The 19,295-nt window shown below is 34.4% G+C and overlaps 1 protein-coding gene across 2 annotated transcripts in view; it reads right to left on the bottom strand.

The window, feature by feature from the left end:
• Window positions 1-19,295, bottom strand: part of LOC145268172 (uncharacterized) — a 192,512-nt gene that overhangs the window by 44,312 nt on the left and 128,905 nt on the right. For both annotated transcript variants that reach the window (XM_080123384.1, XM_080123383.1), the window contains exon 3: window positions 8,640-8,841. In XM_080123384.1, coding sequence (XP_079979510.1) covers window positions 8,640-8,841 — 202 coding nt within the window. The remainder of the gene's footprint in view (window positions 1-8,639; window positions 8,842-19,295) is intronic.

Raw genomic sequence — 19,295 nt, 5'->3', positions numbered from 1 at the left:
AATTGGCCAAAAATGTTAACTTTTTCATCCCGAAATCAACAATTTTCGACAGGGGGGGGGTCAACAAAAACGGTCCTCTCGTGACAATAACCGATTCTACGCATGCGTCAGATGACGTCCTGACCTAATTTACTTTAAATAGTTGAAAAACCGAACAAATTTTATGTACGTCACGTTAGCTCAGTTGCTTAAGGCCTTTGTCCATTATCTAAACATTTTGGGTGTGAGATGTTTTTGTTTTTTTTTCGATTTTTTAAATTTAAATATTGAACCAGTGTTTCGTTTTTCTGCTTTTTTTTTTTTTTTTTTTACTTCGCTTACCCAAAAACACCCGGATACCCACCGATTTTTTAAATTTTAATATCGAAACAGGCTTATTGAAGCCATTTTTCACGTGTTTGTTTTTCTGTGTTCATCGTTCGTTTGCTTTACGTTAGTTTTTTTTGTGTTTTTTTTCCCCCGCTTAAGTGTTAATGTTGTTTTCTTTTTTTACTTCGCTTATAACAAACAAACCTACATCGTCGTTATCGTCGTAACGCTCGACGACTTCCGGCCGCGCCCTGTCAATTTCGTTCTTAAATAAATTCAAACATCTTTCACTAACTCATTCTGGCTGGCCGATTTTATTTTCAAACTTCACCTCAGGGCTTTGGGTTCGATCCTACTCCCCCCCCCCCCGCCCCGAGTTCTTTTTTATTTAACACCACACACACCTACAAACACCCGGGCAATGCCAGGTACCCCCGCTAGTTCTTTATAATTCAGAATTGATGATGAAACCATCAAATAGAAAAGTTCAATAGTCCAAACAGGCATTGGCTTAAAATAATAATTTGCAGTTCTTGATAAACTATGACCTCATTAATGTGTTTAATCTTTGAAATAATCTTCCAAGATTCAACTTGTTTGAGGTCATAATTGATGCATTGATTCCAAATCTTATACGCCTTCCTGGTGCCACTTGTGTCTGGTGTAAGCACCTCTTTTGATAAGTGTTATTCTCTTAACATGGTCATTCTTAGTCATCATTGGGAGATTGACCACATCCACCAATACTAAACAAAGTTCAATAAGATCTTCTTTAGAGGTTTTTTCGAGTCTGTGAAATGAAACCTTTGTTTATTGTATTGAACCAGTTCCTCATTCATCTCATCTGAAGTTGCCAAGGTTTTAAGTGAATGCAAATAGTTTATGTGATGAACAGCTAGTACGTGTTTTGCATTGCAAAAATCTAACTGGGCCTTTATTTTTTTTACTAAAAGTGGACCCCACTTATCAAGGCCAGATGCCACTAGAGGATAAGAGTTGATAAGAGTAAATGATCTGATGGGACAAGTATAAATGGGGACATTGTTAACATTTTGCTTTGAAGACGACCAAGTTGTAATCTGCAGAGAAGTAATCCTATAGAAATGCGTTTCACAGACGGGAAGTTCTGTTCATGGTAATTTTGCCAGATACTAGGTACGAGGAAAAGAAAGTTTCACATTACTTTCTCCAGCATTGTAACTTGTCCCTCCCACATTTTGTTCTTTAATTCCACATTCCATGAGCAAAAACTGATGAATTGCCAAACCAAGCTGAAGTTAAAATAACCAACAGTTGCCAAATTTGTAATCAAAGAAAGTAAGTTGCCAATTTAAAGTTTGCAGCATCTAAAAAAAACCCAAAAAAAACTATATATAGAAAAGCAATTAAAAAAAATTGTATTGAATTATTTCAAAAGGAATATTATCTATATATTAATACGATAACATGTGTGTTCTTTTCTGTGTCATGCTTACATCCAAATCGTTTAATTGTTATGTACTTCCATTTCTTGTCATAAATAATTTTACCAAGAATTCTTCACAAGTTTTGGTTTCGACTATAGCTGATGGCACTTTAATCATCTATTTTTTTTTATAAATAATTTTATCAAGAATTCTTCATAAATTTTGGTTTCGGTTATGGCTGAAGGAACTCAAGTTATATATATATATATATATATATATATATATATATATATATATATATATATATATATGTATGTACATTTCAGTTCCGATTCAAGCTAATGACCCAAGTCATATGGATACATTGTTTTTATTTTTGAAATCGCAACTTTATAATATATAAAAATCGATAGAACATTAACTCTATAATAATAATAGATACGAAATGCAAGAATTAAAATATCATATTTAAGCATACTTTACGACCGGGCTTTACTGGGTCGTTCGTGCTAACTTAGATAAATAGTTTTGCAGTTTTAACAAAAAAGCTACAATAATATCAGAGTGTCTCCATTTACACTGGATATTTACAGAATGCCAACATCAATATATTGCATATGAATGAGTCCCCTGTGGAATTTCCACAGGTCCTGCTAGTTAACAATGAATTAGACAGGTTAGTGTAGAAAGCAGCAGGAAGTTTCCACAGAATCAAACCAGTTACTTTTAATGATTCTAACTTTGAAAAGAACGCACATAATTACAATTGCAAGCTTTATTTACAGTTGAACTTTACTTATCAAATTACATGCTATGACTTATGTTTTGTTTCAATGATACAATTTATATGAAAATCATTGCTTCAAAGCAGGTGTTTATCCGCCTTTCTCTCAAATTCATTCTTATTTCCGCCTAGGTTTTTCTTACTCCTCTCAACTGACCCATACCTACTAACCAAGCATTTTTGTCCATTCTTTAATCATCATACTCAGTTCCATACCCATTTTACATGCTGGCATGCATTGGATGACTTTTAGAAATTGACCTCCAAACTAACCTATCCCTTTCTATTCTTGATTTTTATGATACCACTAGCGGCGTACCCGGCATTGCCTGGGTGTTTGTAGGAGTAAAAGAAAAAAAAAAGTTCTGGTAGGCAAGGAGGTTCGAACCTGAGTCCTTGAGACAAAGGCAGAAAAAAAGCATGATAACTTACCTCGACCTACGACGGCAGTGGATGAAATTAAATGATTGAAAAGTTATGCATGTAAATTTAATGAGGTCAAATATCGCGCCATAGGGAAATGAAATCCCGCACTAACCTTGGCTGCGAGGCAGTTTTTTTGGTTTTGTTTTATTTCCCCAAGTTGTTGGGGGTAAAACCAGCTCCACACAAAAAAGGGGAATGTCCAAATGAATAACAATTGTCTGATATGACAATTTTCACTGCATTTATCAAAGCTGATTTGCTTTTTGGACGTCCCTGGCGGGGAAGCCGAGGAATCAATTTCACTCCATTAGTTTCACTTTATCTATATATATAAAAGCGAAAATGTATGTATGCTTGTGTGTCTGCTAAAAACCTTCGACAAACACAACAAAAATTCACAAACTTGGTCTCATATTAAAGCCCCATGTTCCAGACGACAAATATCGAAAAATTGGCCCAAAGTGACCATCAGAAGTGCGTCAACTGATCGATTTTCTGCAGGGGGGGGGACCAAAAAAAGTGACATTTTAATGTTAAACATTACATATTTTTAAATCGATTTATAACTACCCCCAAAAATACGGCCGCTAACTCTTCTACATAAAGTATACATGTGGACGTTTATTTTGGGTCAACTTATACTTAAAACCCGCTGAGTCATGTCACGTGATCTTGACGTCAGCAACCTCTAATGGACGTCTTAATTTACAATTTAAAAATGTTGTTATCGGTAAAAAAAAATTAATTAAAGCTAAACTATAAACTTCTACGCTATGGCAACGTTACCAAAGTTATTACCACATTCAAAATAGTTAGACTCGATAGTTAAATGAAAAATAATAAGCCAAACATGTAAAGTAAAAAAAAAATATGCTTACAAAAAATATTAACGAACGAAGTTTTTAAAAATAAAAACAGCCAGACGCCATTTTCCAGTCTTTAGAGTAAGGCAGACGAAGTGAGAGAGAGAGAGAGAGAGAGATTCGACAGGGGGGAGGGTCTACAATGCATGCGTCAGATGACGTCATGACATCGTGACCTGATTTACTTTAAATAGTTGATAAACCGAACAAACTTTATATATGTCGCTTTAGCGTAGGTAGTTAAGGATTGGTTCATTATCTAAACGTTTTGGGTTCAAATCGTGGTGTGAGATGTCTTTTTTTTTTTTTTGATTTTTTACATTTAAATATTGAACCCTGTATTATTTAAGCCATTTTTCATGTCACGTTTGTTCGTTTTTCTGTTTTAATTTGTGTTTTACCCCCCCCCCCCGCTTAATTAAAACGTTGTTTTCTTTTCTTACTTCGCTTATAACAATGCGGACATCGTCATCGTCGTAACGCTCGACGACTTTCAAACATCTTTCACTTCTGGCTGCCGGTTTTATTTTCAAACTTCGCCTCAGGCGTTCGGCTTCGATCCTAACCCCGATTTTATTTTCAAACTTCACCTCAGGGCTTCGGGTTCAATCCTACCCCCCCCCTCCACCGAGTTCTTTTTTATTTAACACCACACACACTTACAAACACCTGGGCAACGCCGGGTACCCGCGCTGGTTTATACTAAAGAGCTGAACAAACAGAATAGCACAAATTTTATAAAGGTCGATCAAAATAAATCTAAACACGACATCCCTTCGCAAATCATAGATATTATGGCCTAAAGGGTATATAAAAAGTTCTAAAGAATAGTACCCCCCTCCCCGGAAAACCATCAAAACATCGAAAAACAAAACACAAAAAAACTAACGTAAGGCAAACGAACGATGTTAAATGGAAAAATGGAAAAAACAAAAAAGAAAACAGAGAAACGTTAAAACTAAAAACAAAAAAAAATGTGAAAAATGGCTTAAATAAGCCAGTTTCGATATTAAAATTTAAAAAATCGGTGGGTACGCGGATGTTTTTGGGTGTGTGTGCTCGTTCACGAGTGGGGGTGTTAATGAAAACCAAGAATAAGCAAAGTAAAAAAAACAAAAAAAAAACAGAAAAACGAACGTTACGTGAAAAATGGCTTAAATAACCCTGCTTCATCAATATTTAAATTTAAAAAATCGGGGAAAAAAAAAAAAAAAAAAAAAAAAAAAGACATCTCACACCACGTTTCGAACCCAAAACGTTTAGATAATGACCCAATGCTCTAACCAACTGAGCTAACACGACATACATGAAATTTAGTCAGTTCTTCAACTATTTAAACTAAATCAGGTCATCACGTCATCTGACACATGCGTAGAACCGATCTCGTCATGAGAGGACAGTTTTTGTTGATCGGGGGGATCAAAAACTCTGTAGAAAAGTGTTGATTTCAGGGTGAAAAAAATGGACGTTTTTGGCCAATTTTTCGATATTTTTCGGGCGAAGGATGGAGCTTCAATATGATACCAAGTTTATTAATTTTTGTTCTGTCTGTCGAAAGTTTTTAACGAACACACATACATACATGCATACATACATACTGCGTGGGTGTTTGGAGGTGTTTGTTAGGGAGGGGATAAATAAAAACAATTAAAAAAACTGATAAACTTCTTTGGAAAATTTGAAAACACAGTGTACGTGATGGAAAAAGAAAGAACAAACTGTTTCAATAATAATAAAAAAAAAAAAATCAAGGTGTGCGTGTTAAACTTCTTTTAAAAAGAAAAAAAAAAATCGGCGAACGTGAAGCAGACGATGTTAAAACTTGTTAAAAAAAAATCGGGGGAAAAAAAAAAAAAAAGAAAAATCGAAAAAAGATATCGTACATCAGGATTTGAACTCGCAACCTTTAGATAATGACAATGCTCTTTAACCAATTGAGCTACGAAAGGGTCACTGAAATTGGGTTGGTTTTTATAATATTTAAACTAATTAAATGGATGCCGTCATTAGCGCATGCATACATCGTTATCTTATCATGAAGGAAGGATTTTTTGCTATCCTCCCTATAAAAAAGCGTCTGGTTGAGGGTGAAGGAATTAATGTTTTTAGCCAATTTTTCCGTATTTGTCGGCCGAAGGTTCAAGCTTCAAAATGATACCTATCTGGCGAAAATCCGTAGCCTGTGTGGAAAGTTTTTGCGAGACATACAAACACATGAACACACATTTTGCCTTTTATATATATACTAGCGGGGGGTACCCAGCGATGCCCGGGTGTCTTGAGGTAAATCAAAACTCCAGGGGGGGGGTTGGTTAAATAATAAAAAAAAAATGTTTTGATAGGTGAGTATGAGAATCGAACCCGTACCCTTGAGTTGGAAATTAATGTGTGAAAAAAAAAAACGTGTCACGTTAACCATTAAGCTACGGCGACAAAGTTAAGCAGGTTATTTAACTATAAAAAGAGGCGTGCGCAATACAAGTTAACTCTGCTACTTCCATTTGACCTAATTAAGAAGGTCAAATAAAAGTCACACAGCGTTTGGATTTGTTTACCCAAATTTAACTGTTTCTTCCCCCAACAGATGTTGGAGGGGTGTCTGATCAAAGCTGATTGCTTCTGGACGCTTTTCCTGGCGCAATGCCAAGAAGACGTCGTTTGAGTTTAGTTTCACATATTTATACTAAAAAGCCCAATCAACACGCGAGAAGCCAAAATAGCAATAATTTTGTAAAAGTCAACGTAAATAAATCTAGATGCGACGCACTTTCCCAAATCGTACATATTATTATTTAGGACCCATATAAACAGTTGTAAGCTATCGTAACGACCTCGGAACCGTGTGCGAGAAAAGCCTTTTGAAAACATACATGAAATGGTCACACACATTTTGCCTTTTATATATATAGACTAGCAAGGGGTACCCGGCGTTGCCCGGGTGTTTGGAGGTGTGTGTAGAAACTCCAGAGAGGGGGGGTAAAATTTAAAAAAAAATGTTTTGGTTAGTAAGTATGAAGATCGAGCCCGAACCGTCGAGGCAAAGTTGGAAATTAAAGTGTGAAAAAAAAAAGAGTGCGACTGTTTTAACCATTGGGCCACCGCGAGATGCTAACGGAAACACGTTTGAATTTATTTAATTACTTGGATTTAGCAGGTGCATGTTTTAATGAGTTAATGAGGTCAAGTTTGACTGCGGGATAGTATTTCATTTACTGCGGGAACACCATTTTTATTTTACCGAGATGTTGGTGGGAGGGGAGACCAGCTCCCCTTGTCCAAATTGAATAGCAATTGTCTGATATATGGAAAATATTTCCACATTGATCAAAGCTGATTGCTTTCGGACATTTCCGCCGATAGATGGAAAATACCGCCAGAATTAGTGTCGCTTTTATTATAGGAAAAAGACTAATCTACATATGGCGAGCAATAAATGTTGAATATTTATCTTCCCGAAGTCGAGCAAATTAAATAGACAGGCGAGCTCCATTGTTAACTCTGAGATATTACGATTTACATGTGATATAAAAAGTTTTAAGTTGTGAACCAACTGACCGCCTCTCTGAAAAAAGCCTTTCGTAGACATACAGAAAAAGCGAACACACATGCACACATACATTTTCGCTTTTATATTTATAGATAGATTATAACACTAATTCTCTCATTCAAACCTATCCACATCACTCTCTCTCGAATTTTCCTTGACCTGTCCTTCCAACTGACCCATTATCTGCTAATCAAAGAACTCTAATAAATTCTTTAAATGTGACTAAACCAACAAAGTCTTTTTCTGCACACACATCTACCTATATCTCTGCAGGAATAAATCAATAAAAAAAACAACTATGAAGTAAGAAAAGGAGTCATTTCACCAAGACACCCTATTCTCTAGACCTTCCAGCAAATAACATTACATGATTTTAATTCTGGAAAATGTCTAAAATTTAAGGTTTAAGATTAAGGGACCTTCAGAAATTGAAATTCAGGGAATCTAGGTGTTTGATGATTATGGTTCAAATTCAATTTAAATATATTTGACTTTTCAAATGATAGGTTGCACCAATATTATAATCACCCCCCACCTACCTTTCTATTTTTCATCCTCTTCATACCAACACAACACTAACTCTCTCACAAATCCATCCATATCACTTCCTCTCATATTTCCTTGACCTTTCTTTCCAACTGACCCACATCTACTAACCAATAACTCTTATCAATTCTTTAAATGTGACTAAACCAACAAAGTCTTCTTTTCTGCACACACTTCCCTATATTGTCCACATTTAATCTTCCCCTCAGATCATCAGATCATATCATTTTCATATCATTTCTCTCCATGCAACACATGTCCTCAACCCTTACTGACCAGGTTTCACTTTTATCATCATCAGTCTACTCTAAGTTTTCCATATTCAATATTTCTAAAGTTATGAAAATGGAAATATTCAGAACTTAAAAAACTATTGATCTGATCATGTTGAAATTTTGCACAGTGGTTATCATTAAGAAAAAGAATCACATTCAGGCATAAAATTTGGAAAAAATTGGAAATTAATGTTCCATCAAAATTTTAAGCAAAACGGAACTTTTCAAGATCATTTATGACACAGGACTTCATTGTGTACAAAATTGGTTAAGTAGTAAGTCTCTACGATGAACAAAACTAAAATTATAGCCAAAGTTTCACTTTCACCCTTCTCTGACCTTGACCTAGATATCCAAATTTTAAACCAGTCGTAAGTTAGACCATGATCAATATTTTGATCATGCTTGGTGATTGGTCAAGCCATAGTTACTAACTTGACTAAAAAGACAATCTTGTTGGCAGAGGTAATGAGTAATACTTACCATCTTTGGTAAGAAACGTTTTTCCTGCTGCAAATAATTTGAAATAATATTTCTTTTGATCAGAAATGTCGTTCATCTTCAGGATTTCTTTTCCTGCTTTTACAAATTGTTCTTTAGTAATTCGATCCTTTTCACTGTGTCCATGTTGCATCTGCATGTACAAGAGTTTACCAAATATTTCGATTGGTCCATGGAATGTATTCTGAAATGCAACAATTCAAAAGGTATTATAACAAAAGAGAAACATTTTATTAACATAAACAAGAAATTCTACATGGATGAAAAGAAAATCATATTCAATATGTGATGGTGATCTACCCTATTTCATGACTATGGACTCTTCTAATGAGGTGTAGACGAACCTAGGATGAACAGAGTAGCCGCATAACAGTCTTCCTGTAACATACTATCTATAAATATGCATTCTTGTAGATATATCACCACTAACGACAAGATTTATTTTGACGCAACATAACCCTATATTGCGCAGAATTCTGACAATAATTTGGACTGACTTAATAGTTATGTTGGATACAACATAACTATTATTACAACTGACCATGTTAGATTTATAAACAAAAAGTGGTATGCTTGAAAAAATTCTTAAAACAGTATTGGCAAGAATTTAAAAGCCGTACTGGATTTTTAAAATGCAAAGGGTACCAAATCTGTGATATCTAAAATTTAACAAAAAATTTATTTATTCTTTAGGGGTGAACCAACACCAGTTTTGATGAGACAGGAGGGGGAGGATCAGCCTTTTATGTGCTAAGGAAAGTAACTGATTTTTATTTATCAAGAAGTCTCACTTTTCTCATGTTGATTCATTCATTGAGAAATCTATATAAACGAGAGTTGTCTGTGTGTGTGTCTAAAGAGACAGAGGAATGGGTTGAGTGGTGGAAAAAGAGGGAGGTGAAATGGGATGGGGAAAACAGAGATGGATGTTACACTTTTGTCCCGGGCAATTCCAGGTACCCCTATTAGTTCTACAAGGTAACCAAAAACATTTTGTCCATTTTTAAAGGTGAAAAAATAATGCTTCACGGTATGTGCAAATTTTTCAAGTAATTGCCATCAGCATCCAACACCTCAGAGCTTTCGGATGCAAAGAAGTGAGGGCTTGGTTCAAGTCGGCTTCATTGGTAAAGGAGTTTTCACAAAGATGAATATCCAAGGAGTGGAACAGGTGGTAATCAGATGGTGCAAGGTAAGGTGAATAAGGTGAATGGTATAACGTCTCCCACCCAAGTTGTTGTATGGTTTCCCTGACCACTCACATGATATGTGGTCTGGCGTTGTCATAGAGGAAAAACACACCTTTGCGATTCACCAGTTCTGGTCCCTTCTGCTGCAATGCCTGTTGTACACATTTCAATTGCGTGAGTATAGGTCTCCAGTGACCACTTAGCCCATTGATAGCAGTTTGTAATTAACCACTTTATGACCAGACACAAAGCATAATCTTGTGTGGGTGCATAGACGGTCTTACAGTGTGAGGGACAGTATCCCGAGTAGGCAACCGGTATCTGGAATGCTTGGTAGTTTTGTATAAACTCCACTTTTTATCACTGGTAAGCACTTGATAGAATAAGGATGCGGTACAGTGACGAGAAGCAGTGATACACAGGCTGCCACTTGTTGATCCTTGTGGGCCTTGAACAGTGTTTGTGGAATCCACTTGCTCAGTTTGTACGTCTTATCTAAACAGCATAGGTGAAGTGTAACCGTTTCATTGGAAACGTTGAAGTATCTTACAAGTTCATAATATGTTAAACTACTGGCCGCCTCATCAATGGCCGCTTTCAGAACTCCATCATTCAAGACTTGCCATGATGAAGAGACAAATCTTTCGACTTTAATTTCTGAAACCAATGACTTACATTCATCCACATTACTGTCCTTAAACGTTTGATATATGTGGCGACTTGATGCAGCTGCTCCTAAGGCAACTTCAAAGTCTTAAAGCAAACAACCCCAAATGAAATTTCAAGATTCTTCCATCCTTTTCACAGCTAAATGTCTTATAACTAATGACCAAGGATGGTGCATGTTTTTTTTATAAGATCTGATGTTCCTATTTTCGACTGCCCAAATTTATATATATATATTTCAATTTCATTCAATGGCTAATAAAAAATAGGCAGAACTTTTTTAGTTACCTAGTATATAAATGGTAATCTGAATGTTCAATAATTTGCTGAATGCAATCATCATATCAGGTTTAACATCTATTTTACACACTGGCATGTGTATTATAATTAAGAAATTGAGTTCCAAACTATTCCATGTTTGGCCAGGTCTATATTTATCCCCTTTTCTATTAAGTCTGTTTATATCATTTCCTTTGATATTTTCCTTGACCAAATACTTGTTCTACATCTACTGACCAAAGAATGCCTTCATTCTTTCAATGTGACCAAACCATGTAAGCCTCCTGTTTTATACAAGAATCCCATTCAATTAAATTCTGGATGTAATCTAGTTGTTTGGGTTTGTATTATCCTTATGGCTGACTAGGGTGGAACTTGCTAATATTTTTTCTTGTAATATTTTACAGAAAAAAAAGTATGCTTCACCATTGTCCACATTAATATTCATATAAAATACTGCTTGAATCAGTGAAGTAAAATATTTTTAAATACAATCGAAAGAAAACTCTTGAATCTGAAAGTAAAAAAAAAAAAAAAAAAAAAAAAAGAAAAGTAAAACGTCTTATGAAATAAGATTAAAAGGCTGTCTCATTTGGTATTTGCTTTCTTAGTTCCTCTAAATACTTAAATTGATTTGTTAAGTTTGTTTGCCAGTTTTACTTACTAACTTTTGTGTGATGCTACAAATATATGCAAATCAAACAGTTGTTTTTTTACGATGGAGTGAAGAATATTTGGTTTGGGAAATTTTTAGATGAGGATTGATAATTTGTATTATCCTGGCTAGCGTTTTCACTTTAGATGTTATTCTCCCATGTAAATTAATAGAACTTCCAAACTTCTTCGGGTGCATTTTGTCGAACACATGGATCTCTACAGAATTTTAAATAGAACCCTTTATTTAACCTACAGGTGTAGCTTGCACTCATTCCATCAGGTATGACCTGTTAAAAGTCTTAAGTAATTTGCATTCTTCAAACCATCCGTACTAAGGATTGAACCTTCTATCCCTAAAAGACTGTCATTATTACTTGCGGACATGGAGGATAATCATTGCTGCATTATTGTAGTATGCATTTTTGTATCATGACTCATAGGACAATCTAGCAAAACAAAACGGGTGTTCCTGGCGTACTGCAAGCCACAAGGAGGCCATGATTGCTGCATTTGCAAACATTGATGAATGCAGGAGGAAACATGCCATTCGAAAAGACAGAGCAGTTAGCACTGCTGCTTCAGAATCATCCTACAGGTTCTCTACATGCAAGATACTTCAAAGCTAGAGTCGGACTGATGAGTAATCTCCAGACCCACTAAACAAGTGCATGATCACAATCATTTTTGCTAGTGAAGGACGAACATCATTGTAATAGATGTACAAAATATTATATGAAATTTGCAGCCGACCAAAAAAGCCTCCAATAAAGGATAAAAATGCCCAAATTGCTAAAATTTCTAAAAGTTGTCCACTGCATGCCAAATTGACATTAAACCAAATATGATAAATCCAACAATGATCTGCTAGGTCTTTAAATGTACGAAAACTTCATATTTTGTTTTTATAAATGACAATAGTTCCCTTGCCATTATTTCATGAAATACTATAAAAAAATTAAAAATAGAAAAATGTGAGGGTATTAAAAGTGGAAGGGGAATTAAAAAAAATATAACGATCTTAAAATCACCAAATATTGAAGACACGTGTGTGAGTCCATGTGTTTTTTTTTCTCTGATCATTATTGAGCATGATATAACAGTTGAGAATTAAGCGAGGTTTTTACAAGCAGTAAGGAAGGGAGACACATATTACATTACACAAAAGTCTCATAATCTGAAGTTGAGAGTTCAATTCCTGTACAGTTGAGTAGATTTCCATTTTGTCTTTGCACAAATTTGTTTATATAAAAAAAAATGTCATAAAAGAACAATGTAAGGATCCAATAAAAACAAAAAAAAAGATATCCAAGTAGGAACAGCATGTGTAAATTAATCAAATTTACACAAATCTAAATCTTGATTACAAAAATGGTGTGAAAAGTTTTACAAATCTTGATTAGAAAAATGGTGTTGAAACGCTTATGAATGACGTTATGAAAAACAGCATTGAAAATCTTAAAAGATTTTATGAAAATAAAACTGAATGTCTTTTACATGGGTTACGCGGGCGCTAAATGGCCTACTGAAAACAGTATAAAGCAACTAATAACGTTTGCAACTATCATGTTAGTAAAAGATATATCTGATAAAATTGGAAAACACTCTTGAGAATATTTTTAGAAAAAAAAGGTTAGATAAATGTGGGCTGAACGACATCTTTCTTATCAAAGTGTTTTAGAAAAAGAAAAAGAAAAAAAATGTCCAACTTTAATATAACAGGCTAAATATTGGAATAACTATATCAGAAAAGAAGAAACATAAAAAAAAAAATGGTGCCGCCAAGATTGACATAAAGATAAGACAGTTGCACACTTTGAAGAAAAAAGGAAAAAGAAAAAACTCTCACTATCTTTAGATATAACGGGTATAACCTATATTACTGGTAATGATATTTTAAACAATTTCCCAGTCGAACCGTACTTATATGAACCCATGTTTCTTTTTTATACTGGTTTACATTTTTATTTTTCCAACTTTTTCTACTGTTTATTCACCCTAAACAAGCATGTTGCCACAGAGACTAACGGGCTACAGTGAATTAGTGGCCAAATTTATAGGAAGCATCCTAACTGGGGAATTATGAGCAGCAAAATGTTTGTTCACATTACATTTAATTTTCTGCATATTGTTAAAGTTAGTGGGAACAGGGAGGGAATTCCTAAAGCAAGCAGTTTTAGGAAAGAAACTACTAAAGGAGAAAGCCTTCCACCATCTAGGAACCTCAGTAGTGAAGGGGTGAGATTTAGCTGATTGTCTAGCTGGGGTCATTTAGGCCAAAGAGAGGGCAGCATAGCAAAGTTCATCAGAGCACATTTCATTGAAGTGCTTGTAAAACAAGCACAGGGATGTAACATTGCGATGATGGGACAGGGGTTGAAGCTTGGTAGACAGTGCAGACTAGAAACTTTTTTTGGAGCCTGTGCAATAGAGTGAGACTAGTGGTTGACGCACTAGCCCAGATGTGACAACAATACTCCATGCACGGGCGAATGTAGAGGTAAATGATACTCTCAAGTGTGATAAGTTTCCTAGGTTGGCGGCAGAGAGATTTATTATTCATTGGGAATCCCTCTTTTCAATTATTTTCTCAATTCAACCATAGGAGGTGACTATTGTGAAGTGGATAAAGACATGGACTGACAACATAGGTGTGGAAAGTTGGAATCCAATCAGTTCAAGAAGACCACTTTCAGTTATGGATGTAGGCATCCTTCATGTGGTACCTTCTGATCCTAAAAAGAATTGGGGAAATAAGAGCAAACAATATAATTGAGCTGGTAAAAAAAGTTCAATCGTACCTAGCTTTTACTGCTTTAGTACTCGTGATATTTGGAGGGGGGGGGGGGTTCCGAAACATTTACGCACTCATTATTATTTTCAGGCAGAAGTAATTTGCTTTGAAATAATGGTGAAAACTCTTAATATGTATTTTTTATATAAAAAAAAAACATTTAGCTTAAAAAGGTATTTATGTAATATTGTTTTCGTGTTTTTTACATTTATGAAACGCATGTCAAGTGAAAAAAAAATTCTTTAGACTTACATAAGAGTCGAACCCTGGTATTTTGGCATTGTAAAAAATACAACCCTAGTAAGGTGTACTCTGCCTATTCCCTTTCTTTTGTCAAGCAATCACATTTTTTTTCCATGTATGAACAGACAAATTCCTAAAACAGCATAACTTTAATAGTATGTAGATTAACTAGATTTTTTACAAGTTAAAAATAGTCAAAAGTTATAAACTGTTGACTTAAAATGAGTGCTTGATGATTTAATATAGTTAAATTTGTGTTCAGTTTTGCATTAAATACTATGAAATACCCTATTAATCCCTAATTATATATCGAATGTATATCATAATTAGGTATTATCATAAGTGTTATGATTATGATATCATAATTAGGTATTATATTAAGTATTATGATTAAGGCTATGACAACAGCATATTCTTTTCATTGTTTTGACTCTTGAGTGTACATCCGTTCATATCTTATATGCTTTTATATAGAGTGATGTAGATCTCAGTTGATTAACTGTGTCAGATATATCCGGCATTATATATATATAATATATATATATATATATATATATATATATATATATATATATATATATATATATATATATATTATATATGAACAAATGATTAATAAATAATAATTGATTAATAATAATAATCATTTGCTCATATTATAAGCTCTATTTCCTTTTCGGTTTTATTGAGCTTTTTACATCTGGCTGAGTTTATTTTACTTGTAAATATTAACTCTTTAATATTTATAATATATTTTAAGTTTACCATTTTGATTACCTTAGTAAACTTATTGTAACTTTTATTTTATATATATATATATATATATATATATACATATATATATATACATACACATACACACATATACACACATACTCAAGAGTCGAAACAATGAAAAGAATGTGCTGTTGTCATAGCCCTAATCATAATACTTAATTTGTTGCACCTTATCATAAAAAAGGTTCTTACAAAATTTCGGACAGATCGACCCAGCAATTTTCGAATAAACTTCTAGAGTAAATGTGGCATGGTGGTTATCAACTAATAACTGTGCATCGAACAAATACCATAACACTTAGTTTGCTGCACCTTGTCATAGTAAAAGTTCATATGGAATATCAGCAGTTTCCGAGAAAAAGTAAAACGGACAGACAGAAAAATGTAATCTATATATATAAGAGGCAAAATGTGTGTTAGTGTGTGCAGATTTTGTGTATGCCTGGTAAAGGTTCTTTTGGGGGAGCGCTCGGGTGTGTGTGTGTGGGGGTTACTGTTTCTTCACAAAACGAGATCGTGTGTATCCTTTATTTGGGCGACTTTTACATGCTATTTTCGCAATATTTCTTGTTATCCGCATGTTTCTTTGGCTTTTCCGTAAGAAAAAGCGAAACTGAACCCGTAGCAAAATCAAGCTCCCTGGCACTCATGCCGGGAGGTCCAGAAAAGCAATCAGCTTTGATCAATATGGCCAAACATTGCTAATCATTTGGACACTCCCCTTTTATGGGGTGCTGGTTTTCCCAACATCTTGGGGGAAACTGGCTTGCAACAAAAGTTAAGTTTCCCCTATCGCGTGATGTTTGACCTCATTAAATTTACACACCTGTCACTTAACTTTTTAATCGTTAAATGAAAACGCTTTTCACTTCCTGTCCCGTTGTGGCCGAGTAGTAAGATGTCAGGTTTTTTCACACTTTCTTTTTCACCTTCATGTCGAGGCTTTGGATTTAAGCCTACCAAAACTTTTTTTTTTATCTTCTAAACCTACAAACACCCAGGAAATGCTGGGTACCCACGCTAGTCTATATATAAAGGGCAAAGTATGATTGTGTGTGTTTGTATGTCTCCCAAAACTTTTGACAGAGGTGACAGATCCTCACGAGATCGGTATCGTTTTAAAGCTCAACCTTTTCGACAACAAATATCGAAAAATTGGTAAAAAAAACAAAAACAAAAAAAAAAAACATTAATTCCTCCACTCTAAAATGGGCAGTTTTCTACAAGGAGGAGTCGTTTTTTTTTTTGCGTCACCATTTTTGCAAATCATCGTATCAGTTGAATCGACTTCATTTAATTCTGAACTTCCAATGGGACAATGGAGACAACAAAGACATCACTTTTTTTTTCTTTCCTTCTTCGCATTACATGTTCAAGCCTGCCTGCCTACTACTACTTTTTTTATTTTCTCTCCACACAAATTGCCTACTGTTGTTTCACCCCCCCCCCTTACTACCAATTTATTTTTAATCCCCCCCCCCATCCCCAGGGTTCCTTACTTGACCCAAGCAACCCTGCTACTATACCACTTTTGTTTTTAACGCCTTTTAATTCCCCCTCTCCCGGTTCTTACTACACCTCCACACACTCAGGCAATGCTGGGTACCTCCGCTAGTATAGATATAAAGATCGAATTATGTTAAGTATTTCATTGGATAATCACCAAAAATTTTTTAATTCTTTATATTTGCTTTCTAGACATTTCCATAAAACATTTTACAGGAAGAATTGAGTCACAATGGGCGTTACACTATTACCATTGTGACAGCATATATGCAAATGTGACAAGCTGTTGCCAATACTATTTTTTAAAGTTTTTTTTGTAGTCAAAACCAGTGATTTGAGCATGAAGTTTTCATTACCTATTGCTACACTTTCTTCTCTATTTAGACCCAATTTAATCTTACCCCCCCAACTGAATATTAGAAATGTCAGGCCCAATGCACCATGATATTGTTTCAATAGCAGCTTCCTAACACTTCCAGTTATAATTTGGACTCGTATCTGTCATAACCCAGATACAAATAAACAATATTATCCACTTTTAAAAGTCTTAACAAATTCATTACTAAAAGAATTTTTATTTTGGTCCAAAAACAATAATATTGTTAATCTAGGCAATGAAAAGTTAGATGTCTGCCAGAGGGGAACTGGTAAAAAACGATGAAAAACGATGTGCGATGAATTCAAAACAGACAAGCATGTATAAAACTGACAAACATTTGATTGTATAGAAGAATTCATGAGGAAAGACAATGTAAGAAGAGATTTAATTTGGTTGTTCTGTTTTATGGCATATCAAACCTTTTCAAGTTATTCAATGCTGAACCCAGTAATTGTAGATTCAGATTCTTTATATTTAGTAGTAGTAGTAGTAGTAGTAGTAGTAGTAGTATCATATGGGTTAGACCTCTATATTTTTTAGTCAGTCTGAGAAATTGTCTTCAGGTAGACGAGCTGTCGCATAGCCTCCTTCAAGTCAGGTGACTAATCAGTGTAGGATCAGGTGGTCTGTGTCCTTGGGGTGGCACGGGGGGGGGGGCTTTCTTGCACTCTAGGCAGATTGAAGAGTCTATTTATCTCAACTTGTGTTTGTTTACTGCAATCCTGCAGTGTCTTGTTCTGATCCGGTTTGTAGCTACCCGCTGCTTCCTACTATTTGTAGCAAAACATGGAAGGCTCAAAGTTAGGTCTTCAATGATGTCTCCTCCTTTGGAAATATTGTTTTCCCCCCATTCCTCCTTCCATATCTCAACTAGGTCAAAAATTTTTATTTTTGAGTTGTAGAAGATCTTTCGGGACTTTAGTCTGGAGGTATATGGGGGTATCTTTCAAACTTTGTTGGATTGGTAAGTTCTTGGTGTCCTTGACACTTTGAGTCCATTTTCGAGTTGCCTCTTCCCTCCTTAGTCATAGTGTTTGGTTTGGTTTAGTTGTTTTGTTTTACGGCATTTCAGCCTTTGAATCCAGTAACTTTGAAAAGAAAAGTTTTATGCTACAAGTTCTTCATATCTTCAAATAATTATTCAGTGTTTGGTTTGGTTGTTTTGTAAGGAAAAATCGTTGTTTTTGATTTTACAGAATATGATTGAGTTTTGCAAAGAGAAAAAAAGGGATGGCAATAACATCAATATTAGGTGCATTTTAGGTCAAGAAGCCAGTATCTTCAGAGAGTCTGATCTGGTAACACCAGATTTATTTAGATTGGAAAGTGAAATTGTGATGTGTTTGACATGATCAAAAACAGTTCTTTGATCATGTGACGAGAGATATCTTTACTCATCTTTGTGTTAAGTCATCAAATAATGTCAATCAAACCAATGGTATGAGTTTAAATATTCTTTGGTAACAACAAAGAAAAATAGTTTCATCTGCCTCCAATTTTGTTAAAAGTCATTTGAAGCGTATATTAGAAAGAATCAAATATTAATTTGTAGGATGCATTGCTATTGAAGTCTATCTTGTAAAATCTGACTGATAACAATTTAATATATATTTTTCTTTTCTTCTTTGGAAGCCTTGTTTAAATTTGAATACATCTAATTCAGAAAACAATTCAATGCAGGGTTTTTGAAAACAAGTTTATTATTTTTGTGCCAAGCAGACTAAAACATTTAAAATCAATAAATATTTAATATTCTATCATTACTGTCTGCAATGGAATATTTTGCTTTAAACAAAATCAAATAAAGGACAATTAAAAGAATCGTTTTTGGCATCGGAAACTATGCATAAAGTTTTCTAATCCCGATACCTGCAAAAGCTCTGATTTTTTAATTCTAGATTTATATAATTTTATATATTAAATAAAAGACTTTCACCCTATTTCCTTGGGTAGAAACAGTTTTAATTTAATAAGAAAAATTAGATGCAGTTTTCATCATACAAATGAAACAAAAAAAAAAAAAAATGTATCCTTTGCTATTTTTTTCTCAGTAAAACTGCCCAGCTCTAATGTATATTATCCCTTTCAATAACAAAAAAACAAAAAGAAAAAAAAAAGGAAAAAAAGAAAGTGATCTGAACAGCAAAGAT

Source organism: Euprymna scolopes, chromosome 43, assembly GCF_053919585.1.
Source record: "Euprymna scolopes isolate OS-2025 chromosome 43, ASM5391958v1, whole genome shotgun sequence".
NCBI classification, from domain to species: domain Eukaryota; kingdom Metazoa; phylum Mollusca; class Cephalopoda; order Sepiida; family Sepiolidae; genus Euprymna; species Euprymna scolopes.
This window is presented reverse-complemented; position numbering and strand designations above follow the sequence as displayed.